Genomic DNA, 24,962 nt, shown 5'->3' with positions numbered 1-24,962 from the left:
GTAGACCTAATGAAAGATATGCTGAATGAATCTGAATAAGATTTCATAGAAAATTATTTCAAATTAAATTCTAGATAAAGAATTTAACATATTTAAATTCAAAACATTTTATACAACAAACCTCAAAATGTTAAAATAATTAGTTTTGTGATATAAAATGTCATAAATGATTAAAGAGTAAGTTTTAACAGAAAATGGCAGCACACTTTTATTTTTTTTAACGTTATATGGGATTTTTGTGCCCCCATTATTTAAAGTACTGCCCTCCAAATTTTTTACGATAATCACAAAAAATGCATTGAAACGTTTTTTTTTTTTTTTTTTTTAAATGCTCTTTGTGTTCCATTTGTGTTATTTTTATTACGTCTACGTTTCAGATCGGATTCTCGGTGGGAAAATGAAGAAGAACAAATAAAAACATGTTAAAAAAAACAAAAAAAAACAAGGCAGACCAAAACTTGAAAAAAAAAAAAAAAAAATCAAATATCAAACAAATCTTGCTCGGAGCTTTAGTTTTGCATGTACTACTGCCTTTTTCACAAGAACGCTACAAGCAGAACATTTGCAGCTGTAAATAAAGATTTTGTCTAAGCACACAAACATTTACCTCCTGGGGGGCTTTGCCATGACAGATTTACAGTCACCCCATCTGTTAGCATCTGTTTTGTGCTATTCTGTGGAAACGTCTCCACTGAGGTGCCTTTGTAACAAACAGCTCATTTTGACTACATGACTGATGATCATATTGAATTATTGTAAACTGCTGCAGAGCAATTAAGGAAATTCATACTACTTTATGTTCTTTTTTAAAATATCCACATTATGTAAATGTTTTAGTTTAGTTATACTTAAAAACATTTCTTTTTGCCACCCCGCCTTGTTGAGCAGCTGCAAATGCAAGCAGGTGTTTGTGAGTGGGTGTGGGAGCTTTTATTACCAAACTACATCTGGATTTGGATTAAAAACTAGAAATTTTATATGTAGAAAAGTCACCAGTATTCACCGAAAGCTTTTCAGCTCATTGTAGCTTTGATTCAATGAAGCTTTAAAAATACTGCCTATTTCCTTCAAACCTTGAGTTTATTTTTTGCAAGTTTTAGAAAATCTGCTATTTTGTACCACTTTCTAACTGATTTAGAGGTCGAGTATGTAAGATTTTCAATATTTTCAAAATAAATCAACTAATAAAATCACTACAATCATAATTAGAAAGTTTTTTTTAAACATGTAGGTTCCAGTCTGTTCATTTTTGATGCGTTATTAAATTACAAGTTTAATTAATGACAAATGACAAAAAGCACTTTTTTTTTTTTACTGGTAGGCAAACATTTTAGAAGGGTCTTTTTCATTAACAAATATGTTAATATAAATATGTCTTTGGTGACAAAGACCCTTCTTAAATGTTTGCCTATCAGTAAAAAAAAAAGTGCTTTTTGTCATTTGTCATTAATTAAACTTGTAATTTAATAACGCATCAAATATGAACAGACTGGAACCTACATGTCTTTCTAATTATGATTGTAGTTATTTTTTGTAGTAAATTTATTTTGAAAATCTTGAAAATCTTACATAGTCCATGTTTAAGGATTATTAGTCTTATGACACAGTAGTAATGGCCTTCAAGAGCTTCTAATGCCTAATTCTAAATTATTAATGCCTAACCTCTAAACTTATACCCATCTCTTACTTAAATCTCAGTCTTTATTTTAAATTCTAATAAATTATGTGGACTCAGTTGTCTACAAAACGTGTCCATAATATTTGTCTCATCATCGTGAGTTCTAATCTAAAATGCTTTTTTTGCTTTCGTTGTTGGTCACTAGGTGGTGCTACCTAACCGGCTCCAGGACGTCTGATCGGCTTCATGAGCTTGCCATGTGAGGGCTCTCAGCTCACTTCAAACAGCAGGTCTTGTGCAGCCACTTATAATGAAGGCTACAATGTTTACATTTGCAGTCAGTGATTTACATTGTGTGACTCATAATGAAATGTTATTCCAGTGACGCAAGAGCTTTCAGAAAAAGGACGAAAGTGCTGTAGAATTGCCCTTTTCCATTTCCTTATATGGATTTAGCTTGGACAGGATGTGGACAGATACATAGAATAATTTAATAACACATGGAGCTCATCAGGATAAGACTATCCAAGTGTTACTGTTGATACCCTAATAAGGTATCAACACTTACTGACATTCCAAAGCCTTAATTTAACTTTTCAACAAATGAGACACATAGCCGCGGCCTGCGTAGTCAACATATAGTCCCCATCAATGCTATGGGAGACGGTTTCTTGGGGTGGGGTATGGGTGAGGAAGCAGGCTCAGCTTCCCTTGCTCCACATTTGGCGCAGTTGCAAGGGGGGCAGCTCTTGATTTATGGCACCATAGCAATGGGTGAAGTATCTCTGCCCCACAGACATGAGATCTAGCTCCTCAGGACCCCCAAAAGGCCGCCCCGTCATGATTGATACCACATTTTATCTGATGATGCTTGTAAGGCTGTCAGATTTGTGTTCGGGTTGAGACACAGGTTTTATGAAGTAATATCAAAAGATAAACTTAGGTTTGTGGGGTAACTAAAATCGCATGTGGCCAGGCTTGATCTCTTGCTGTCAGATAAAGATATTAGTTCACAGGCCTGACATGGAAGTCGCTGAGTCACATGCAAACCCAAAGACTTGCAGCTGAACTCAAACCACTTTAACTGGGAAAACATTTCCCTCCATTTTATCTCACTTGGCAGCTTCAGGGTATTTTGTTCTAACAGGATGGTGTGCCATGGAATATTAGGGTCACAGCGAAACATACAGGTCAAAAGGAAACTTCTGGCTTGACAGCTGCCTCCCAAATGTGTCTTTAAGAGCAAACACACACTCAAGCCGGAAAACAGTGATTACCCTTTTAAGTTCTCCCTACATAATGCCCACTGGAGGATTTTAGAGCAACACCTGTTTGAGACATTAGCTAAGAAATAAGACTACAAGCTGACTTTATGGCTTGATTTGAAAAAAAAAATGTGCTCACCATCATGTAAACTCTGAAAACCCTCCTCTGCAGTGGTTTTTAAGTGTTTTGATGCAACTGTACTAATGAGATAGTCCGTCTACCTATGATGAGTGGGATCTGCTAACACTGGGTGTGAAAGTGGGTGCCGAGAGCTGGCGAGGGGGGTGCCTGAGATTCTGAACAGCTTGCATGGACTTTGCACAGACTGACATCAGAGATTATTCTGACTTGTCAGAGTTGCTCCCGGCAAAAAAAAGAGGATGGTGACCTCACAAACATCACAAAGAGTGTCAAAGCCAAAAGAATGATGGAGAACATAAAAGAAATATGGTGAGCCCCCATAAAGTAAAATTTCCCCTGGCGAGTTTATGTGGTCCACATTGGACCAGAAAATATTTCAAAGGTGGGAATTCAAGCGCAGGAACTGTCACAAGACTCAGAGGTGAAGTAATATGAGTAGTGGGGGAGGACTGTGTCGGCTTTGACAACTGAGCTTGACCAAATCTTTTTTTATTTTTTTCCTTCTGCAGCTCTGAATTTGTTATTTATAGCTGGTACCCGGTTGTAGACAGCAAATTTCTCTTTTAGCAATGTCTGCTGTGCGATGGTAAATTGAAAGCCTGACTGATTTTCCATTAAATTTGGGGTTTTCATATATAAGTGCATAAAACAGCCACCATTGGCAGAGACATATGGATTAGCTCTGTTCCAGGTTGCAGGACAGAGCAAGGAGCATCTAACCCAAGTCTTCACTGCGGTCAGCAACATCAGAGCTATATTAGTGCACCAGGTTACGTAGTACTGATTCCCACAACCCCTTCATCAGTTGCTGCCTGCTTCCTTCTTTCTTTGAATGCCCCCCCCCCTTACTGGTCTTACCTCATTCCAACGCTCCTCCATCTCTGTCCAAAGCAGGCATCGCTTTTTTTACCATCTGTCACTGCTGACGTGTTTACAGATGACATCCCACTCATTAACTTACTAACCAATGGAAATGAAGCTCTATTCTCACCCCCTCATCATTATTAAATGTTCTCCTGAACCCAAGTATGGCTGGCCCTAATCATTCCTGGTCTACCAGATGATGTTGTGGAATGAGTAAAACACATGAAATATTGCATTTGATGAGCTAAAAAAAAATGTGTCCACCAAAATAAACACTAAAACCCAGCACTGCAACAGGTGGTTGAACACAGCTGCCAAGTGAAGCCAAATGTTTAAGAGACATTTCATAAAAAGAATACATAAAAATATCATGTGAAGGAAAAAAAAAACCTTGCATGCATAAAGTATTTGGTAAACTTCTGATTTCTGCATCAAGCGATGGAAGCAACACTGTAAATATAAGGTGGGTATTCTAATAACATGGTAATACTGTAGTAATATGAGCATCTATTATTAAACAGTTTTATTCTAAATTTTGATATCAAAACAGCGAAAGTGTGTGTTTGGACTAAATAATACTACTATTTGTGTATCGTCAGTATCGCTGCCAAAACATTTTGGCAAACTATTAAGTTTGCACTCATGTTGCTGAAAATATGTTTTTCTTTTTCTTTTTTTTTTTTTCTTTTGCAAAATAACAGAATAAAAACGTGTTTTAAAGCAGTGCAAAGCGGTTATTGTTCACAACATATCAGAGCTGCAGAATGCTAAATGACAACTTATTCTATGATAATATCTGATAAAACAAACAAATCAGGAGGCACGATGATGGCTGACAACATCCCCTTATTACATTTTTCCATGCCGTAACCATGAATCAGTTTCCACACCTTACATACAAAAATGCATTTAAACTTGGTCTTGGTTAGAAAAATTTGCCACAATTGACAAACAGCTAGAAGGATGATTAGGCGCAGCTCAGTTACAGTATACACAGCATGTATGTGTGCACAGATTCAAGAAGAATTCAAGAATAAAGTGCTGCACCATGTAGCATACACATGTAAGGCACAGTTACAAGAGCAGTAGTAAGACGTGGACAGCACAAATACCATAGAAGATGGTATATGTGTCCTTTCATCAAATGTTAAAACCAGTTAATAGAATTGGTATCTAAATTTCTTTTTTCTTTTTTTTTTTTTTTGCTCCATCTCTCAAGAAAATTTCTAGAAATTAGGCTATGTATGATTTTTAAAAAAAATTTATTTAAGGTGTAAACATACTGTATCTAACAACTAGCAGGACTGAAAACCTCTCGGTTGGCCTCTGTCCTAGCTAAAACTAACCACATAAAAACCTCACCCAAAATCTCCCAGTAATAGTTTCTAATAATGAAAATTGATTGATAAGGTTGTCTCAAATGCCACAATATATAAACCAACCTCACGTTGCACACCACAGGACACAGACGTACAGATTATAGGCTTGTTCGGGGATAAGACAACAGATGGCAAAAACATTAAGAGCGAAGCAGCCAGTCACACACACACTCACACACACACACATCTGCACACGGTAGACGTGGTGCAGGGCTAACTGCAAGAGGGAAAAAGCAGTTCGGCCATATGCCTCGACATGTCTCGTCTCAGGAAGCTGCTGGCATTGAAGGCTCCTCAAATAGCCATTACTTCAAATTAACCCAAACAATGAGAACAAGTGAAACTCACAACTTCTGCAACAGCTGCTCTATTGAATCCCTTAAATAATAAATGGATGGAAAAAAGGAGGAATAAAAAAAGTGAGAGAAAAAATGGATCCACAGAGACCCCGGTGTGGAGGAGAAATCTGCCTGAAAGCCAGTGAACAGAATGGGTTTGCCATGCCAAGACTTATGACCACCAAGGGACTCTGTTGAGCCTGGTCAATGAAATAGTACAAAAGCTTCACTTTAAAGTATGAAATTATTTTTTTATTTCTGCAAATGTAAAATGTCAAGTTCAATCTTTAGTTTTATTAACAGTTTTTACAGCAACTTACTTTTTTTTTTTTTTTTTTTTTTTTTTTTATCAATAAAACTGCTCATTTTAGGACAAACCACATGGGGACATCAAACTTAAAACTAATAACTGGGATCAAGAGACAAATACAAACGTTAATGTACTGTAGCTGTAAGCAGGCACATTCAAACCCCTGATGCTGGCATCATCTGGGTCTAGGATAAGGAAGCTTTATCTTTGTTTTGATGTCTGTGATGGTGAACCAGAAGGTCTCCACACTGCAGGGAGGGAGGAAGGTTACTGCCCTTATATCTTCACACTGATGAGTCACTGACAGCGTTTCAGTTTCTGCAGACCTTTTTTACAAGGACATGGCTGACATGCCCACACTGTCATGCCAAAGTTTTATCTGAAACACTTCCTGTTACCTTGTGAGAAAAACATCCAAATAAAGCTTTTTTTTTTTTTTTTCATTTTGGCTGATAAGTAGAAAGCCACCAGCTAGTCTTCCCTCTCACCTCCCTGCGGTGCCACTGATTAGCTGCGAGTTTGAGAGGAAGCTCTTCAGGATGGATTTTGACCTTGTGATGACAAACAGGAACTCACCGGGTCCCTTCCTTCCTCACACTGGGTATTTTAGGTGGTCCATTAACATGCCACATTTCTAATCTATTCTTCAAATGGTCGGGCATGACAGCACTACTCTGTCATTTTTTCCAGCTGTTTGGACATCGACACCAACATCTCACTCATCTTTGTTGTGTTTTTCTCGTTCGCTTCACATTGTGTTCCTATCCTTCGACACGCCATCATGAAATAAACATGCAGACGTCTCTGTATCATCTGTGTCTGACACTCGATGACAGCATTTGTAAAGTGGCTCATAGCAGAAGCCAGGAACAGGAAGTTGGTGTATCTTTGTTTCTGCCATTGACACAGCAACACAGAGATGAAATGTAATAAAGACGTTACCTTTGCAGTTCCTGTATGGTCGTTAGTTTGCATTTTAAATGTGTTTTAATAAAATCAAGGTCAGTGACAGAAAAATTATCACAAAACATTTTGTTTCTATTGGTAATCACTTGACTAAATTAAGTGCTATATGATGTTATTCTCTTAATAATTCGTCATTCATATCTACTTGCCGCCCTGTGATGGACTGGGAACCAGTCCAGGGTGTACCCTGCCTCTTGCCCAATGATTGCTTGAATGGACTCCAGCTTTCCGCGACCCTGAATTTGACTAAGCGGTTAAAAAATGGGTGTGTGGGTGGGTAGATATCTGCTTACCATAGATCTACATATATGGAAGCTATCATATCTGTGCTGCCAATTTTTCTATGGAGTCCCTGAATGGACAAACAGCTCAGTGTGTGAAGTGGGAAAATTTGTGCTTTAAAACTGCACCACTGGTGGTGTTTGACAACAGGAATGAGTAACATCTTGAATGGTACATAGAAGAAGTCAGTAAACATGCACAATTTTAAAAAACAGTAGCTCCCCATATGACATCGCTGGACCTGAGGCCTCCAGATCCGTTTCTATGCCCATCTTTACCACTAGATGCCAGTAACTCTAACACAGTGTACCTTTAAAATGGAGTCAAAGATCCCATTTAAAAACAACCTATTGTAGTGCAGCTCAGTTGGGGAATTTTGCCTTGAAGTGAAGCTGTTGGATTACTTCTTGATGTATCCCCATATAATCAGTTGTTAACCTAAAGAAGTCGTCTCCATTATCTTTATTTTAACCCTTTTTGTTCTAGCTGCTCAAACACTGAATAGCCATAATGACATGAGTACATCTCTGCAACGCCACGGTCCATTTGAATACTTTTTGAGTAATGGTAAAAGGAACACTTGAGATTTGTTAAGGCACAAATGAAAAATGTTTCAAGCACACCTAAAAAAAACATACTTATAGGATGAATGTGAATTATTCTTTTGGAATGATGCAGCTGAAGCTCTAAACTTCAATCAGATCAAATCAGTACAATATGTGAACAATATCTCTGCACAGGTCAACTCTGATAACATGAAGTACAAAAGATTTTAGGTTTTTAGTACAGAGTTCAGACAAAGTCTCAAAATGACTTTTTCAGCAGTTTGGCAAAAGTTTGACCATCTCCTCTCATTGTCCATAAATTGGAGGACCTCTGGGTTTACAAGGTTAAGTTATACATTCAGGACTAAGGCTAACTCATAGTCTTCAAAAGACTTATCTCAAAACTGCTAAAATAAAGCCGCAACCTTCCTGATCGAGGCTGGAGCCAACAATGGACATGATATTATCCAAGTCAGTGTGGGTACATGCTTGTACATGCTCATAAAACATGCTAACAAAAGGATAATAACTTTGAAAAGTGAAAAAGAATAATGATGCATAACAGTAATGAGTCAAGTGCTGGACAAGATGAAGAGGATCCTTTTTCTTTCACTTGCTTATATGTCATTAACTTGATTTTTAGATGAACTGCAGAAAAGATCTCTTAAAGTGAATGACATTAAAAGGAGCAAAAACACTGGACTTGTTACATCAGTGTGGTGATGATGCATGAACTGACCTCGTTTTCAAAGTAAGTGTTTTAGTGTTGTATAAGGTTGGAACTGTCAGACATGGCAGTGACTCATTCAGTGTGGACTTACACACCTTTTAGTGACTCATCCCTCTACCCAAAATACTCCGCATCTTCAGCCCCATGCTGCTCCACACAGGAGATGATTTCTGTCATCGTCGTCAAACATTTGCCATGAACTAAGAATGGTTCCCTTATGGCAGATTATTCTGCGTTGCACGGTTTGAACCTCTTCAGATAGATAAATAATAGGATTCCACTTGTTATGAGAGAGGATGCTGATTATACTGGAAGTGTGTTTGTGATAATCAGATGGGTACATTTTTTTACACTTACACTTGTAAGTGTAAGGGCTTTTATTCCCAGTTATTTCTAAAATTCAAATACAGAGAAGGCTCCCACTATAGTGGCTTTTCTGACAATGAAGTAGTTGCTCTGGTACTTAACTGAGAGGCCTCGGGGGCACGTTAGAAAAACTGATCGCCCATTTATCAATGTCACTAAGTGTGTCATTTATCAGCAAGCAGAAAGTGATATTTATCTGTCCTGCTGGGTGAGGACATTTGCTTGGAAGTCCAAGGGGTTTTGGAGAAACACAGACTTAAAATAGAAGACATGTGGTGCCAGAGGTTTACAATTTCACTTTAGTTAGTTCAAGGTATATGTTTTGGAATAAAATCACATAATGACTGAATCATCCGCTGAGGGACTTCAGCTGGACCATGCTGCATGTTGACAAAAAAGAGTAAAATAAGAAAACATTAGCATGAGACACCAGTGTTCGTAGTGAAAACACATCAAGAGTCATTGACTCCAAGTTAACTACTTTTTTGTACATGTGATTAAAAGCTACAAGTCTTAAACATATGGCAGGGTTAGGAATCAACTTTACAGACCAGCTGAATGTCTGTCCTGCTGTCATGTTATTGCTGATTACATCAACATATTCCTTAATTTCTTTTTCCCACTCGAGTAATTTACAAACATTTTCATGTATAAATGCAATAATATAAAGAAATAGAGCTCATTGTGAAATTGGAACATTTTAAAAAGACCTTTTTAGTATTCTAAATAAGTAAATGAATGGCTATAGTCCACACACAATCATGGCCTGGCAAAGAGACCTGGTTCTGATTACACTAAAGATAATGCAAAGCTGCCTGATGACAGGTTGAGCAGTTCTCACTGGTGGCAATGTCTCCAGAGAATCCATCTTCTTATCCCAACCATGCAGAGAAACTGAAGAGTGTGATTCTTGCTGTAGTGTTGCAGAAAAACTTTTTTTTTGCTTAATAGATCTAAAAATAAAAAATGTTGACTATGACAGTCTGAAAAATAAAATAAATGACCAAAGTCAAAATTTATAGTTTTAATGTGTTTTTAATACTCATTTTGTCTCCAGCAATGTCATTACCATAGCAAATGTGGAGGTAACTATGGTAACGAGTAGGACAGACAGGCAGACTCTGTATGTCTGTAGGTAAAAGAACTAAAATAAATAAATAAAATATTGTGAATGATATTACCAAACTTCCAGGAAATCTAAAAAATGGAATAAAAAACAAGTGAATACATATATAAGGGGTGATTCGGATCACCAACTGGATCCGGGATTTTTTTAAAGGAGCTTTTCCAATAGTGGGAATACTTTGGATAGTAAAGATTCTCACTTTAAAATAATGTAAACAAATATTGGCAAAATAAAACAACAACAACAACAACAACAAAATATATTATAGTGGTTTGGTGGAGGTCTGCGCTCTCTCAGTGCTTCTAGACGTATAATGTTTCCACAAATTCCTACAGTAAATGACTAAGTGTTGTGTAAGTTACAACCCATAGATATTCCTCCTTGCACTGGGGCAGCTGTAGCTTAGGAGGAAGAGCAGTTGTCCTTCAACTGGAAAGTTGTGGGATTGATTCCAGGCTTCCCCTAACAGGCAGAAGAGTCCTAGGGCAAGACACTAACCCCTCGATGTGCCCATTGGGGTATGAGTGTGTTGGATGAGTGTGTGTGTGAATGGGTGAATGTGCCAAGTAGTGTAAAGCGCTTTGAGTAGAAAAGCGCTATAGAAGTACAAGTCCATTTACCACTGGACCCGGTTTAGCTTTTTATCATGGAGCCCATGCTGACTAAAGAAAATTATGTCGGTAGAAATCTTCGCTTTCCTGATTTTGTAACCACATACAGGCCTCTCAACTATTATCATCACAAATCTGATTATATTCCAAAAAAAGGTTTGTAAAAGTAAGAAATTATCCCTTGTTTTTTTTCATTCAGATATTAGCTTTAAAAAAGTACTTTTGGCTAAATTAATCAAGAATTAACGTCATTTTTGAGTTAAGAGCCATCAAAGTGTATATCAAAGTGACTGAGCTTGTGTCTCACCAATCTGTGGCTACTTTCTCTTTTTAGGATTTTTAACATTTAATATGAAGTTACTGAAAATAATATTTAAATGGTTGTATCTGGATAACTATATCTATGAAGACATGTTCTGACACCTCTTATTTAGCTACCTTTCCACACAGTAGCAACAACCTTCATTTATCTTGACACAGGCCATGAGGCGACCTGTTCTCAGCTGTCAATAACCCTCATAATGTCAGCTGTCCAGCTCACCTGCTTTCTCTGTTGGCAGAGACCGGTCACACAATCGAGATCCAATCCTCCACAGCGGATATCATACATTGCTATCTATTACCACCAATGCAGAACATATTCCAATTGCTGAGTTGTTAAGTTATATATTAACTCTCACTGTTTGATTTTCCCCACCAACACCACCCGAAATTAGGTATGGGAAGAGCTGGAGGGTGAGCTGTGCATGTGGCATGTCTTGTAATTTATACATTATCCATCTGCTGGGCTCAGATAACATAACTCTGAGTGTACCAGGCTGAGGAAGAGCACAATTTATGACTTTGGCCAAACTTTCCACATCGTCTCAGAAGAGGTAAAACAAACAGGGATGAGTCTAAAAGCAACCAAACTAATCTTACTACATGTGCAACTGTATCTTAAGACCATCACAAATCACCAAGCTACTTCTGGTGCTACCTATTTCCACTGTGTTAAAAGGACCGAAAGAGTGAAGAGCATGATTTCTTTACAATTACTGTAACAAGGCCAAGCAAGTAAGATAAGGTAAGATCAGGGAAGGGAAGGTTACGTTACGTTACGTTACGTTACGTTACGTTACGTTACGTTACGTTATTTGGAGGCAAATAACTTTGATCTCCTTAATGGCCATGTATCTGGACTAGTTTAACAATGCTTGGTTATTTTCTAATAGGCAGGAATAATAATTAAACATCTGGATTTTGTTTTTTGTTTGTTTCTTGTTTTTTTTATTATTACAGTAAAAGTGAAAGTAATGAAAAAGGCCAATGTAAAGACTTACAAATTGGTTAATAAAATAAAATAAAATAAAATAAAATAAAAAGCCAATCTGTATTCAGTGTGTCTGGAGTTTTAAAAAATCTAATTCAACAATATTTAAGCATAAAATCACAAATAAATTCAGTATTTCATTGTCTCTGGCCCTGAATATTACTGACGGATTCAGTCAAGCCAGAGATCCTTAAATAAATGTTACACATATTTCAACAGCATAAGTGCAGTAAAAGTGACTGGGAGCTGTACTGGCCTGCCTTTGGTTTAGATCCACCAGCTACTGAAAACATTTGGCACTTTATGAAAACTAAAACAGGAAGCCTCAAACTCTTCCACATCTAAAATCTGAAATACAAGAAGAATATAAAATATTTTATAATTGAAGCACAGTCCCCCTGTTTCCTCAGTTCTCATTTTCTTGGTTAAAAGAAAAGAGCAGATGCAGCCCCACTGGTGACTATGTTGCTGCACCACACTGTTGACATTACAGTAAAAATGAGCATAATACTGTGTTTATGGATATACTTCTCTATATATAAATACAAATCTTATTAGCCTAACATGTTCTGTTTCTGCTTTTTTGGAACTATTATGCATTGCCAAAGTCCATACTGTACCAATGTTAAGCTCTGCAGCACTTCCAACAATCTCTTTCCTAATAGAAACAGGTTTTATTGTGCTGCATGCATTGTTTCCATTGCATTTTCAAAAGGCAGATGTGTACACAAGGAAAATCGCAGCTGCGTAAACCAGCACTGAAACTGGCTTTGCTCCTGAAAGGTGTAAGAGTAGTGTTTAAAACTAACTCTGCATCCAAAGCAAACTGGCCTTGAACCCCTCCACAGGGAACCCTATAAAGGGTTATATTTACAAGGGCATGTGTCCATATAACATCAATGGAGATGCCAATCCTGAATAGATGACATTAAACTGGGTCACTGATATGACATCCAGTATCAGTCTTTGCTACTTATTTTTGCAGTGATTTCATATTTAATCAACATGTGTTGCTCTGATCACTATCACATAAGTGTTTTTACACATCTCATCTCCAGAAGTTGCAAATTGTTGTGGATGAAACTGTTAACCTTGTGGCTAACTTATCCTAGTGGTGTCAAATACCAATCTTTTATCGCCATCACCTCTGGGTCACAAATTCCCTTGACATAAAGGTTGACCAGCTAAAATTAGGCAGAGAAAAATGAAAAGAAATCCTTCATAAATGCCGCTGCTAGATGCACAAAGCAAGCGTCAGTGCTGACTAGAGTGTACTTCTTTATGGGGACATGCAGTGTGTATCAATGCATCTGTCAGCGGTGTACCACCATGCCACTAAACTCTATCCCATTTCTTAGCATCACACCTTTACTGCATCAGACACACACTCAACCATCTGAACAGTTGACAAACTTATGAGTAGGCTTGACATCACATTAACCGTTTAATACAGCTAAAGCCCACAGACCAGCTGACTCTTTCACTTGGTAGCCAGATGAACACATAAATATGTCACTTAGTCTAAAACAGTTAGCAAAACAACAATCAGATGTTGCATCTCTGCTTCCTGGATCATATTTCACATGCAGATCATTTATCTAGTGATTATGTGTAATCATATGTGGGTAATTATCACCCTTTGCCTCCTCTCAGATTGCACTCCTCCTAGAGGAGAAGAGGCATCACAGCTGATGCCGACATGGAAAATCCCTCTTAAATTTACATAATAAAGTACTTAAAGCCAGAATTTTAAACTGACAATATATCATCCTTTTTCTCTGAAATGAAAGAACCTGGTAAAGAAAACCCACCTGCAGGAACAAGAAATGATTAGATCACTGATTAACTGTTGTTTCATAAGACACCCCTATAGACAAAAATAAACACAATACAGAGAGTAATCTTCAAAAAGTAAAATTACACTTAAAAAAAGGAAAAACAATGGGAAGAATAAGCCTACAATGCAAGCTAAAGTCTAAATCCCATTGCTTTGGGTTTCCTTCAGCCCTAAATGTGGAGTCTTCTAGAGTTACAATCATTTTTTTTTAGGTAATCTGCAGTAATTCAGAAAAAAAATTCTAAGAAAGTCTAAGAAAAATCTGTTTATGATACGGAAATGAATGTAAATTGTATCTGTTCATGTTATAGATATTGAAAAAGGTAAACTACATAGCATGTAAAAAATGTAGCTTGAAGCGTTTGTCTGGACAATCTGATGTGATAATGATAATTTTAAAAATATTAACAAATAGCCAATTGGGAAATTAATTTTAATCCATTTCTAATCACACTAGGAGGACGGGATGCCATATTACTGCGCCCGGGGAGCAGTTAAGAGGTTAAAAGCTTTGCTCGGGGGGCAAACAGTGCTTTACTACAGTTGCTAGTCTGGAGACTTAAAACTCCGACCCAAAGCTCACGCCTCTAACTATTAACCAATTCCCCATGGTTTGTAGGAACCAGCTAGTCCTTTCCACAGATGGAGACAGAAAGGCCAAGAAATTCTCTATATTTTCATACCGTTGTCTCAAGATCATGAGTTAATTATTCTGTCATTTTAGATTAAAACAGTATTTTTAAATGATTTATTTTTCTCATTATGTCAAGAAATTTCACTTATTGATATCTCAAGATCACAAGATGGTTAATACTCAACCATTTGCTAAAAAGCATTTATTCTTGTCCGGAACAAATGGAAAAACACAGAGAAACATGTTTTCTGGTCTTTTTGTTTGCGTGAAAGTTGTTTTAAAGTGTTTTCTGAAGGTCACTTTATTCATGCTTATATTTAACAAACATGGTTCACACAGATTCATCAGGTCAGTTTATTCACTGCTCGACTTATTCGTTCCCCAGAACATCACGTCTGACCGCGCTGCACACATACTGTATATGTGAGTGAGTTTGACACGTGTGTGACGGAGGTACAGTAAATTTGATTTCCTGTGTTCCTGCCATCGTTCTTACCATGTGAAATAAAGGAAGATGCCTTTGGCATGAGCACATGTGCTACAATCACCCCTGGGTTCAGCTGTTGGTGCTGGCCTTGCAGAGAGGCTGTGTGGGACTCAAAATGGGGGGTGGGGGGTGTTATGTGTTATTTAGACGCCTGTACTCTCCTACTGTTAAACCTGTAGGGCAACATGCATTCAGTACATTCTCTAAATTCATGGCACAGGCAGTTCATTGATGTATGACCTTGTAATTTCATAACTGCATTGTATGCTATCTATTCTTGATTAAAAGAACTTAATAGCAGTCAGTCGTGACTTGGTATTATTGCTTTTTTTTTTTTTTTTTTTTTTATCAAAAAGCTTTTTGTTTAAGTAACAGCTTCCTCCAGCTGAAAACTAGACAGCAATGATCTATCATGTTTTTAAAATGAACATGAACTTGACACAAATAGGTCAACGTGTTTATTTTGATCAGCTAAAATGTAAATAATAATTTCTGAATTATTTCACTTTTGGAATTTGCATAAGATTTGGTGCCATAATAGAAAACTTCATCCTGCATACATACTCCTTTGTAAAGAAACACACATTACCTAACAGCTTACTGAGGTTTAGGCCTCCTACTCATGTTTGCCGTGGCAGAAGAAAATAGCAGTGCTGCTGGTGAAGATCAACAGCAGCCCTGACACATTCTTAGACAAGTATCTGACTCACTTGTGACTAATAGCATGAAATGTGAGGTTTAATTATGCTGAATTCAAGTGCCCACATACAATAAATGGATTATAAAAAATAATTCCTTGCATAAAAATTAGTTGGCAAGTCAGGGAGAAGAATTTTAAATACCACATCTTTTCTGCCGCTTGTTTTAGTTAGCAGGTATACTTGTCAACTTGGTGAAAACTAAAACTATAACATCCACAAAAATCTTTAGTCATACTAATAGTTACTTAAGGAGTAAATATGACTAACATTTTCTTAAAATTTCTTAACCTTAGTTATGACCTTAGTCATCTCTTGTCAAGCTGTCTTGGTGTTTGACAGCTTATATTCCCGCCTGTCATTTTGTTGTTTGTAATAATCATAATCATGTCTGCATAATTATCACAACAGCTGTTTTCACAAGCATGAAAGCCTGTGGAATAAATTTACAGAAAAGTCATATGTTCACACTTTCCCACCATTTGGTATTCACGTATCCATTTATGAATAGCAGCTACTCCTTTCAAGGGTTGGCTGGTTTATGAAATGATGGGTTTATATCTAAAATGGAAGAATATCATGATTCTGTTATGATTTAGTGAACGATGGACAGACAGACCCGAGCTTCGTTAGCTGAAATGCAAAGCTTTTTATTTAGTGGTTCATTTGCAGCATAACCCCTACTAATGATCACAGGATGGAAACAATCAAGCTGCGGATTTAAGTGGCTGAACTTACTTTTTTTCACATGATGTGTGATGAGCTTCCCTGTTGGACCGGTTGTAAAGAAGGAAGGATGGATGGATGGATGGACTTTAGCCTTGTTTCCCCAGCTGGTCAGATTCTGTGTCGCATTCGTCTTCATTGATTCAGCAGCACTATAACATCATGGTATTACATAGCTGATCTCTTTATTACTATCCGGCTATCCGGATTGTTAAACAGCATGTAAACCCAAAGGATATGAGAGTTCAGCAAACTATTCCATATCAAGTCCTTCGGTAGGAAGAGGGCTTTTATTGTGTGTTCATCCTGCAGTGTCAATAATAAAGACATGCATTTTCAGATGGGTGTTAATGTCACTGCAGCAAAAGGAAAGTCTAAGTTTTTTCCATACAATATAAGAGAATATCTGCAGGATATTTTTTAAACAACTAATCAGGTCACCCAGAAGTTTTTTAACAGCTGCTGAGCAAGAAGAATATGTATGCATATAAGCTGAATACTCAACACAGTGCCAAACATCCCATCTCAAACACAGACAGACATGACCATGCAAAGTCCCGGGTTAAAGTTTGTTTTTCTTTATTTGCTGATGATAACTTTATTCTAATTGTAATTTAAACATGTAGCTGTGGAAAAACTCATGAGTGTTTTAATTCAGGTCTGACTGCCTGCACTCTTTTCTAAGGCAGTAAATTTAATTAGTTTCAGGCGAACATTTAAATATAGATTGTGTTTACACCTTGACCTTTAAACTCTGCCAGCTCATATAGTTAAGCATTAAGTACCGGAAAGTAAGTGATGAAGAGCTGATCCCTAAGGACTTGATTGTTCCTTGAAATTTGAGCTAAACTACTGCAGGGAATATCACTGTAAAATAAGATTTATCATGTTTATAAGTGCACCTTTATGAAAGTGTCTATACGGAATAGAAATATGCATTTGGCCGTTCATTTCACTGCTTACCTAAAAATACTCTCCTAATTAAAATGTGACAAAATAAAAACACTACATAAGATAATGACGCAATTGACTGACCATCTCTATTAATAATCGTGCTAATCTTTATTGGTTTTGTGGTCCAAGAGCAGAGTACAGTGCTAGATTTACAGTTAATACTGCTTCATCTTAGCTGATACAGTGCTACTAATGAGATCAAGCAACTGATACTAATTCACACAAATGATATATTCTCATTTAATGATTGCTGCACAAGCTGACAGCTTTTTCCCAGTCTCAAATCAGAGGATCAGAATGTCAGCTGAGTCACATAGCGGCTTCATTTATATAGAACCCAGACATGGACCCTGTAACTGTGAAAAATTCAGGATTAATGGGTGTATCCCTCTCAAGCCTTTTCCAGTTATGTGCAAATCTCATTGGTAAATATATACCAGTGAAGCTATTTGACAACTCTCTTTTCTTGTTACTGTTATTTGGTGTTGATATGGTGCATTGCGGCGTCTAAGCCTACTAAATTCAGTCCTTTCTCATTGTTCCAGACAGTTAGTTCTGCTAATCTCAAAACTCGCAAATGCTGCTTGACTTGAACAAAACCTTGCATGTGCTACGAGCTGAGAAAGAGAAAAACAAATGTCTGCAGCTATCTTGTTGATAAGATGCGACTCTGCCAAATATACAGAAGAATAGTGAGATAAATGCTTAGAAATGGCTTTAAATGACATTACACAGCAAATGGTCTACAAGCTGCTACAGCACGTGTGTGTGTTATCATTTATAAGCACACCATACAGCTTGCTTACTATTCCTTGCCAATGTGTAAATGAATATGTCTTTGGTAGTCATAGCGATGGATTCGTGGTGCAGAATGACAAGTGTAGAGATTAAGATAATCATTGCATCTTCAAATCATATTCACATTACAGACCCCTGAGTATTTGCTGTCTGGATCCAGTGTTGAAATTGGAGGGAAAGTTTCTTTTCAGGACAACGTGGTGTGTGTTATGCTAGCAACGATGTTCTCCACATAAAATCTTTATGGTACTGTAACCATCCAATTACAGAATATGATGCCCCTCAAGTGGAAGTGGATGCCAACCTGGCCATGGGATGTACATGGCTGAGTCGGAGCCCCCTCCTCCTGTGCCGTGCCATGCAACTGTCAGCCATTTACCATCAGGATTAGCTGCAGTTGTTGCTACGTGTCAACACAGCAATGAACACATGCTTAAGGTGGTTTGTGAGGAGATGGCAGTAAGACTACAGGACGTGACATAATAAATATACAATTTCTCAATGTACTTTCACAAACTGTTTTTTTTTTTTTTTTTATGTAGAAGTACATATGGTATAATTTATCTGCTGCACTTGTGTTTAGCTGCTCTGAAGGAAAGTTAACATCCAGTCCCTGGACTACTGAGGATTTCACCCACAGTGATATTTTAGAAAGGAATGCATTGGTCACACACATCTTTCCGTTTTGGTGCAGCCACTTGATTTGGATAAGTAATCTAATCCGTTCTGAGTTAAAGATTCATAACAAAAACACGTCTTTCTCAAAAAGCAAAGTAAGATTCTTCTCATACATTTTTCCAGACTTGTTAAAAAAAAAAATCTTGAGATTTCAAAGAGATTTCACACTGCTGCAGAGCTATAAACCCACCTCACCAATCAGTCACCACAATTCAATACAGAATGGATGAAGATTCATGTTGTTAGGTCTAGTTTCCTGTTTTATTTTGTAGTTTTCCTTGTTTATCTCCCCCGTGTCTAGTTTCCTGTTTTATTTTGTAGTTTTCCTTGTTTATCTCCCCCGTGTCTAGTTTCCTGTTTTATTTTGTAGTTTTCCTTGTTTATCTCCCCCGTGTCTAGTTTCCTGTTTTATTTTGTAGTTTTCCTTGTTTAGCTCCCCCGTGTCTTGTTTCCTGTTTTGCTTTCCCGTTCATTAGATTCACCTGGACTCATTAGTTAAGTCATTCCACTTGTGTCTTGTTCTGTTAATATATACAGAACAGTCTTTTTCTGCGTATATATACTACCGGGTTTCTGTTATTCGTTGCTGGTTCATTGTGTTAACTTTATGTGTTTGCTTCGTCGTGTTAGTTTTCTTCAGTTTACTTTTTGTATAAAAACCTGTTCCCACAACTTGTCTGCCTCCTGCTGTCCTGCATTTGAGTTATGACGGATTCTGGCACAGCTATAAATCACAGGATTTTAGTTCACAGTGATGATCTTCAGGGATACACGACGAAGCTCTCAGCTGATTCCTTGGTTAAAAATTGAGTTGATCAGTTACACTCCTGGCCATTAAGTCATCAAGTAAAGACATTTTTTTCTTTAGTATCATTTGGAAAAGAATAAACTGCAATGTTGGAGCAACATCAGGAGATGAGGAGGAGCAGATACACACAAAGTCATACCGTTTTCTGTTTTAAAGGCATTCAGTTTGTTTTTGCTGTGGTCATACTGATGCAAAATGAGCTGACAAACAGAAATGGGAAAACCACTTTAAGACCCAGTTGTGAGTTAACATCTATATTGCAGTGGTTGAAATATTTCCACTCAATGTATGTTTCTTTTTGCAACCAAATCTCCATTCCCAGCATCTTTTTCCCAGACCTTATGTTACTTACTAGCATGCAGACGATAAATGTCACTCAGTAAAACCTTTATATGTGCATGAGACTGCATGTGACTGTTAACTGCTGTTGGATTTCTGTGGTATGAACACAGACTCGCATCGCCCCAAACACTGACAGTTTACACACACAACTGACCAACAACTTGCTGACAGATGAGGCCACCAAAGTTACAATATTAATATCATTTTAGTAAAAAAAAATTATCCTTTGAGACTGTAAGCTCATATTTCAATCTAAAGTTTTGAATAGTCAGTAATTTGTTTTTTCTTGTCCTCTGTATTGCTGGTGAAATCAAGACAACCAGACGGGGTTTTCTGATAAAATCCGGACTTTTTTAAAGATAGTTGCCTGCACTATGGCTTAACTTTTATGGGCCACCTTACTGAAACCCACAAGTCCAACAACAAAGTTATTCAAGGGCCCTTGGCATTTTTTCCATAAATTCTGGTTTATCTGTCACGTTAAAACCATGTATGACCATTTAAGCACTCTCACCCTCAACAAACAGATATGTGACCAATCAGAAGACACTTCTACCATATGTTTTTGTTTTCAACTGCACACTTTTTAGAGAAAAGGCTCCCATTTTCTTAAATATACACAAGCTATTTCATTGTTTTAAGTACAAAACAAATCTGGTGGAACTCAAGAGTAAAAATGAATAAAATAAAAATCATCACACCAGGTCTGCTTTAAATGTTTTGGTCTCTTTAGAAAACAAAGATAGTTAAAAAAAAAAAAAAAAAACCTGAGAATTTTTCAACTAGCTCCCAAATGAAAAAATTTAACAAATCCCAAAGTTATTCATTGCTCCTCTACATAAAAGTCATGTGAGAGAACTGCGTGTTGCAACAGCCAAAGGACAAACAGTCTTGTCATGAACTGCAACCCTTGCTGTTTGGCCCTGAAGCTCAAGAAAACTTACCAAACCCAAAAGAACGTTAAAGTGTGACCCTAAAAAAGCAGAGACACTGAGGCCCAGTGAGAGTTAACCTTCCTGTAAGCCATATCAAGTTTCAGTGAAGACTTGTGGGGACTGTGCAGGTACAATCTGGTCAGACAGCCAACTTTCCTTTCTGTGAAACGCTGAGTGATATACAGACAGCAGGTGGGACAAAGCAACGAGGAGGGCAAAGTGAAATTGCAAAATGAGAGAAGGTATGAATGCTAATGTGAAAATGATGTGACAAAACATGTTCTTATGTTTAACTCAGCACATAGCAAACAGAGAAATCATCACTGCACCAGAAGAAAAACTTGAGCCAGCTAAGATATTTCCCCATATTATTCATTTTCCACTTTTACCACATCTGACTGGGTTTGGTTCTTGCTTGACTGGGACCACACAAAAGAGCAACACCATGTGAACAGTTGTAATAACAGAGGTATTCTCCTTCATCCTGACTTGCTTGGCAGACACTGACACACTGTTTGTCAGAAGAAGTCAGCAACATGAATGATGAAACTGCACCACCAACCAGATGCACACAGAGAATATCTTTCTTTATACAGCAGGATGGGACTGATGTATACACATACATATATATATATATATATATATATATATATATATATATATATATATATATATATATATATATATATATATATATATATATATATATATATATATATATATATATATATATATATATATATATATATGTATATATATGTATATATATATATATATATATATATATATATATATATATATATATATATATATATATATATATATGTATATATATATATATATATATGTATATATATATATATATGTATATATATATATATATATATATAACCTTATATATATATATAACCTTATATATATATATATATATATATATATATATACATATATATATATATGTATATATATATATATATATATATATATATATATATATATATATATATATATATATATATATATATATATATATATAAAGGTTTTAACTGAGAACAGGAAAATCTTGAATGTGTATCACAACTGGTAAGACTTTGTCCCATTGCTGGTAATTAGGAATAGAAATACTTTTACAGACATGAACTGAAGAGGAACAAGCAAAACTACCTGCTGCTAAATGAAAAATGAACTTCTATTTTTCTATTAATCTAAATGTGAAGTCATATTTATTATTATTTAACATTTGTTCATATTTGTGCAAAAGAGACGTAAGACCTACAGACATTTGAAGCGGTTCCATCCTCCATCCAAAGAAATTCCTCATATTTTATGTACTGTTATGGTTATTTGCTTTATATTTTCTGAATACATGCTAAATCTAAGCCAAATTATGATTTTTTTTTTTTTTAATTTTACCATATATTTATATATATATTTATATATTTAGGCAGGGATATTTATATACCTGCTTTCACATATTCAATTCTATATCCTATATGCTTATTTTGATTTTTGTTTGCAGATTTAAAAAGTCATTTGCAGTGCTGCTTTTTTTTTTTTTTTTTTAAATAACTTAATGCAAAATAAACTAACTTGCTTAATATTTAATACAAATTCATCAAATACAGTAGTGTTTGAAGTACATTCTGTAGATTTTATAGCACTGAAAACATCAGTATAATACTTAGTTTTAGCATTGTCTAAATGGAGTCTAAATTTTAAATAATAGCTTAAACATTTTAATTTTACTGAGTTACTGAGTGTTAGAGTGATAGTTTCACTGGTGAAGTGTGTGAGACAGTAACATGCACCTCCAGTGGTTACAGAGGTTTAAAGGGTTAACCCTATTTATGACACTGTGCATCAAAAGACCCTTTAATAAAAAAAAATGTCTAACATATAAAATTAGGTTTTTAATAAGTTAAACATAAAGAAACTGGAACAGATTTGACTAATTTGACAGGCAAGGTAAAGCTATGAGGTGATTGTCTAAATGAAGCAACAGATTGCAAATCTGTGTCTTCCACAGAAAATGCAACGACCTGCACAGTTGCATGGAATTAAAAATAAATCCAATGAACAATTTTTCACAAAATTTGCAACCAGTGTAGTCTAATACAACTATAGTGCACAACGGAGGTGTAAAAGATTTTGCTCCGTTAAATGCTCACAACACAGTAATAAATCTGAAGATAAATGACAGAATTTGCTCCAGTGAACTTGTCGTAATAATAAACAACCAAGAAGATAAAAAAATAAAAATAAAAAAAAAGTTTGTGGTGAAAATACTTTATAAAAATAAGTGTTATGCAGGTTTGCTTAATGAAGATTTGCACATTATAGACAGATTTTTTGTTTAATTTAATCAGATAAATGGAAACACAGACAAACTCAGAATGTTGATGCTGGGATATTTTAACAGCTTGAGGCCGAAGCGGAACGATTTCACCATATGAAATCTGACTGAAAGACTTAAAGCTAAATGTTTTAGTTCCACACAGCGACAGAAATGCACTCAAACAAACTATAAACACTCTGAACTAAACCGGGAGATTTTCAGGATTTGGGTTTTGTAGTTGTATGCTTAAGGTGTGTACTCCAAGAGATTTTATTGCTTGTAAACATTAAGTAAGATACAGTAAAGCATGAAAAATTCTATACATTAAGAAACTTCCATTTCTCCATGCATGTGAACCCTTTTTTTTTAAACAAAAGATAGCAGAGAGGTTCTTTAATTAAATTTCATGTCTGTTTAAATTTCATGTTTGAATCCTTATATGAACCACAGATAGTTGTTTTTGCATATTGTCCATTTAAAATAGTTATTAAAAAAGTAAGTGTTTAAATTGTAACAAATATTCTGAATCATTTTGAGCTTACAAACACTGAATTCAGCTCAGGGTTTATAAAAATTTATAACAGCATTGTAGCATTTCAGGTATTTAATTCTAAACCAAAACAATTTATATCTATTTTTACTTTAGAAAGCTTTGGCCAAATTCTAAAATTACAAAGCCAAATAAACTCATTCTAATTGTGTCCTAAAATACATTGACTTTAAATGTATAATTAAAATAAATCAAATATTCTAATACTCCTTGACACAAACTTATAATGTCATCAGTTTGTTTTTCTAATTAAAAGAAAAAAACTGAGAAATAAAAACTAAAATAAATATTTTTTTACCCTATTCAATTATTTTTAAATGCATTAAAGGAGACTGATGTGATATCAAATTTTAAAATGTTCAAGTGGAAATATCTATTGTAGATAAATATTTCAATGCTTGTTTTCAGACAGACTCAAGATCATTTAATGTTGATCAAATTAAGAGCAAACGAGTAGGTTTGCGGATCTAATTATTCTCTGGAAATAAAGTGAATCTATGATTGTTATTGCACATTTTTTCTTTCTCAAACAGCCACGTGACCCCCGAGCATCCGCTTCAACCATGACTTTGTGGTTAACAAAATCTGCGCTTACCTCTGCATTGGTTCATTCATCTCGGGGAGGTATCCACCACTTTGTCCTTTTCCCAACATGTTTGCTTGGCCTTTTTTCACGCTCTCAATGTTACTTGTCTGATCCCACGCTTGCTGCATGGTAAAGCAAACTCCCTAGCACCACCTGCAGCCTTAACACCTCTAGCCACCCCTCCAAAATAGCAACCACAGCCCAAAGACAGCAAATCCTGATGCGGCAACTTTCTCTTGCCAGCTGTGGTTCTTCTCTCCACTGAATGAACGGGCAGATGATAACACAAACAGCAGCAGGGTAGAGATGGCTACTGAGCCCTTCAGCAGGGTCTCTTCCTCTCAGCCACTACTGGTCGACAGCTGCAAAGGCAGCTAAACCCCCCGTTAGCCTCCTCTCTTCAACTTGTTTCCTGCAAACTATTCTTCATACACCTACATACACTTTCTTCACTTCCTCTCTCCGGAGTCTGAGATGGGAAATCAGAGTAGAGCCTCTTCAAAGGGAAACTGAGGGTTGACTGAGTGAAGTTAAAGAGGGAATAACAGAGGAGGTGGGCTCAGGGGAGAGGAGAGGGGGCTGAGTTGAGAGGGACCAAATGGGAGTTCCTGCTCCACACGGCACAACAACAGGGACAAGAAGGTCCCTCCAGCCACTGCTGATTATCACCTCTGCAGTCACACACACCCACAGGCACACACACCCTTGCATAGTCTGGCCAATGAAGGGATGCACTGGGC

At 36.4% G+C, this 24,962-nt stretch overlaps 1 protein-coding gene across 3 annotated transcripts in view; it reads right to left on the bottom strand.

Moving 5' to 3' along the window:
• Positions 1 to 24,720, bottom strand: part of rbm20 (RNA binding motif protein 20) — a 56,859-nt gene extending 32,139 nt beyond the window's left edge. For 2 of the 3 annotated variants that reach the window (XM_079264314.1, XM_079264313.1), the window contains exon 1: positions 24,232 to 24,720. In XM_079264314.1, coding sequence (XP_079120440.1) covers positions 24,232 to 24,350 — 119 coding nt within the window. In that variant the 5' untranslated portion in view covers positions 24,351 to 24,720. Of the gene's footprint in view, positions 1 to 16,248; positions 16,371 to 24,231 lie in introns of those variants that run through there. The other variant, XM_079264315.1, reaches the window with a different exon arrangement.
• Positions 24,721 to 24,962: the final 242 nt, after the last annotated feature.

This window comes from Telmatherina bonti, assembly GCF_933228915.1.
Source record: "Telmatherina bonti genome assembly, chromosome: 3".
Classification (NCBI taxonomy): Eukaryota; Metazoa; Chordata; class Actinopteri; order Atheriniformes; family Telmatherinidae; genus Telmatherina; species Telmatherina bonti.
This window is presented reverse-complemented; position numbering and strand designations above follow the sequence as displayed.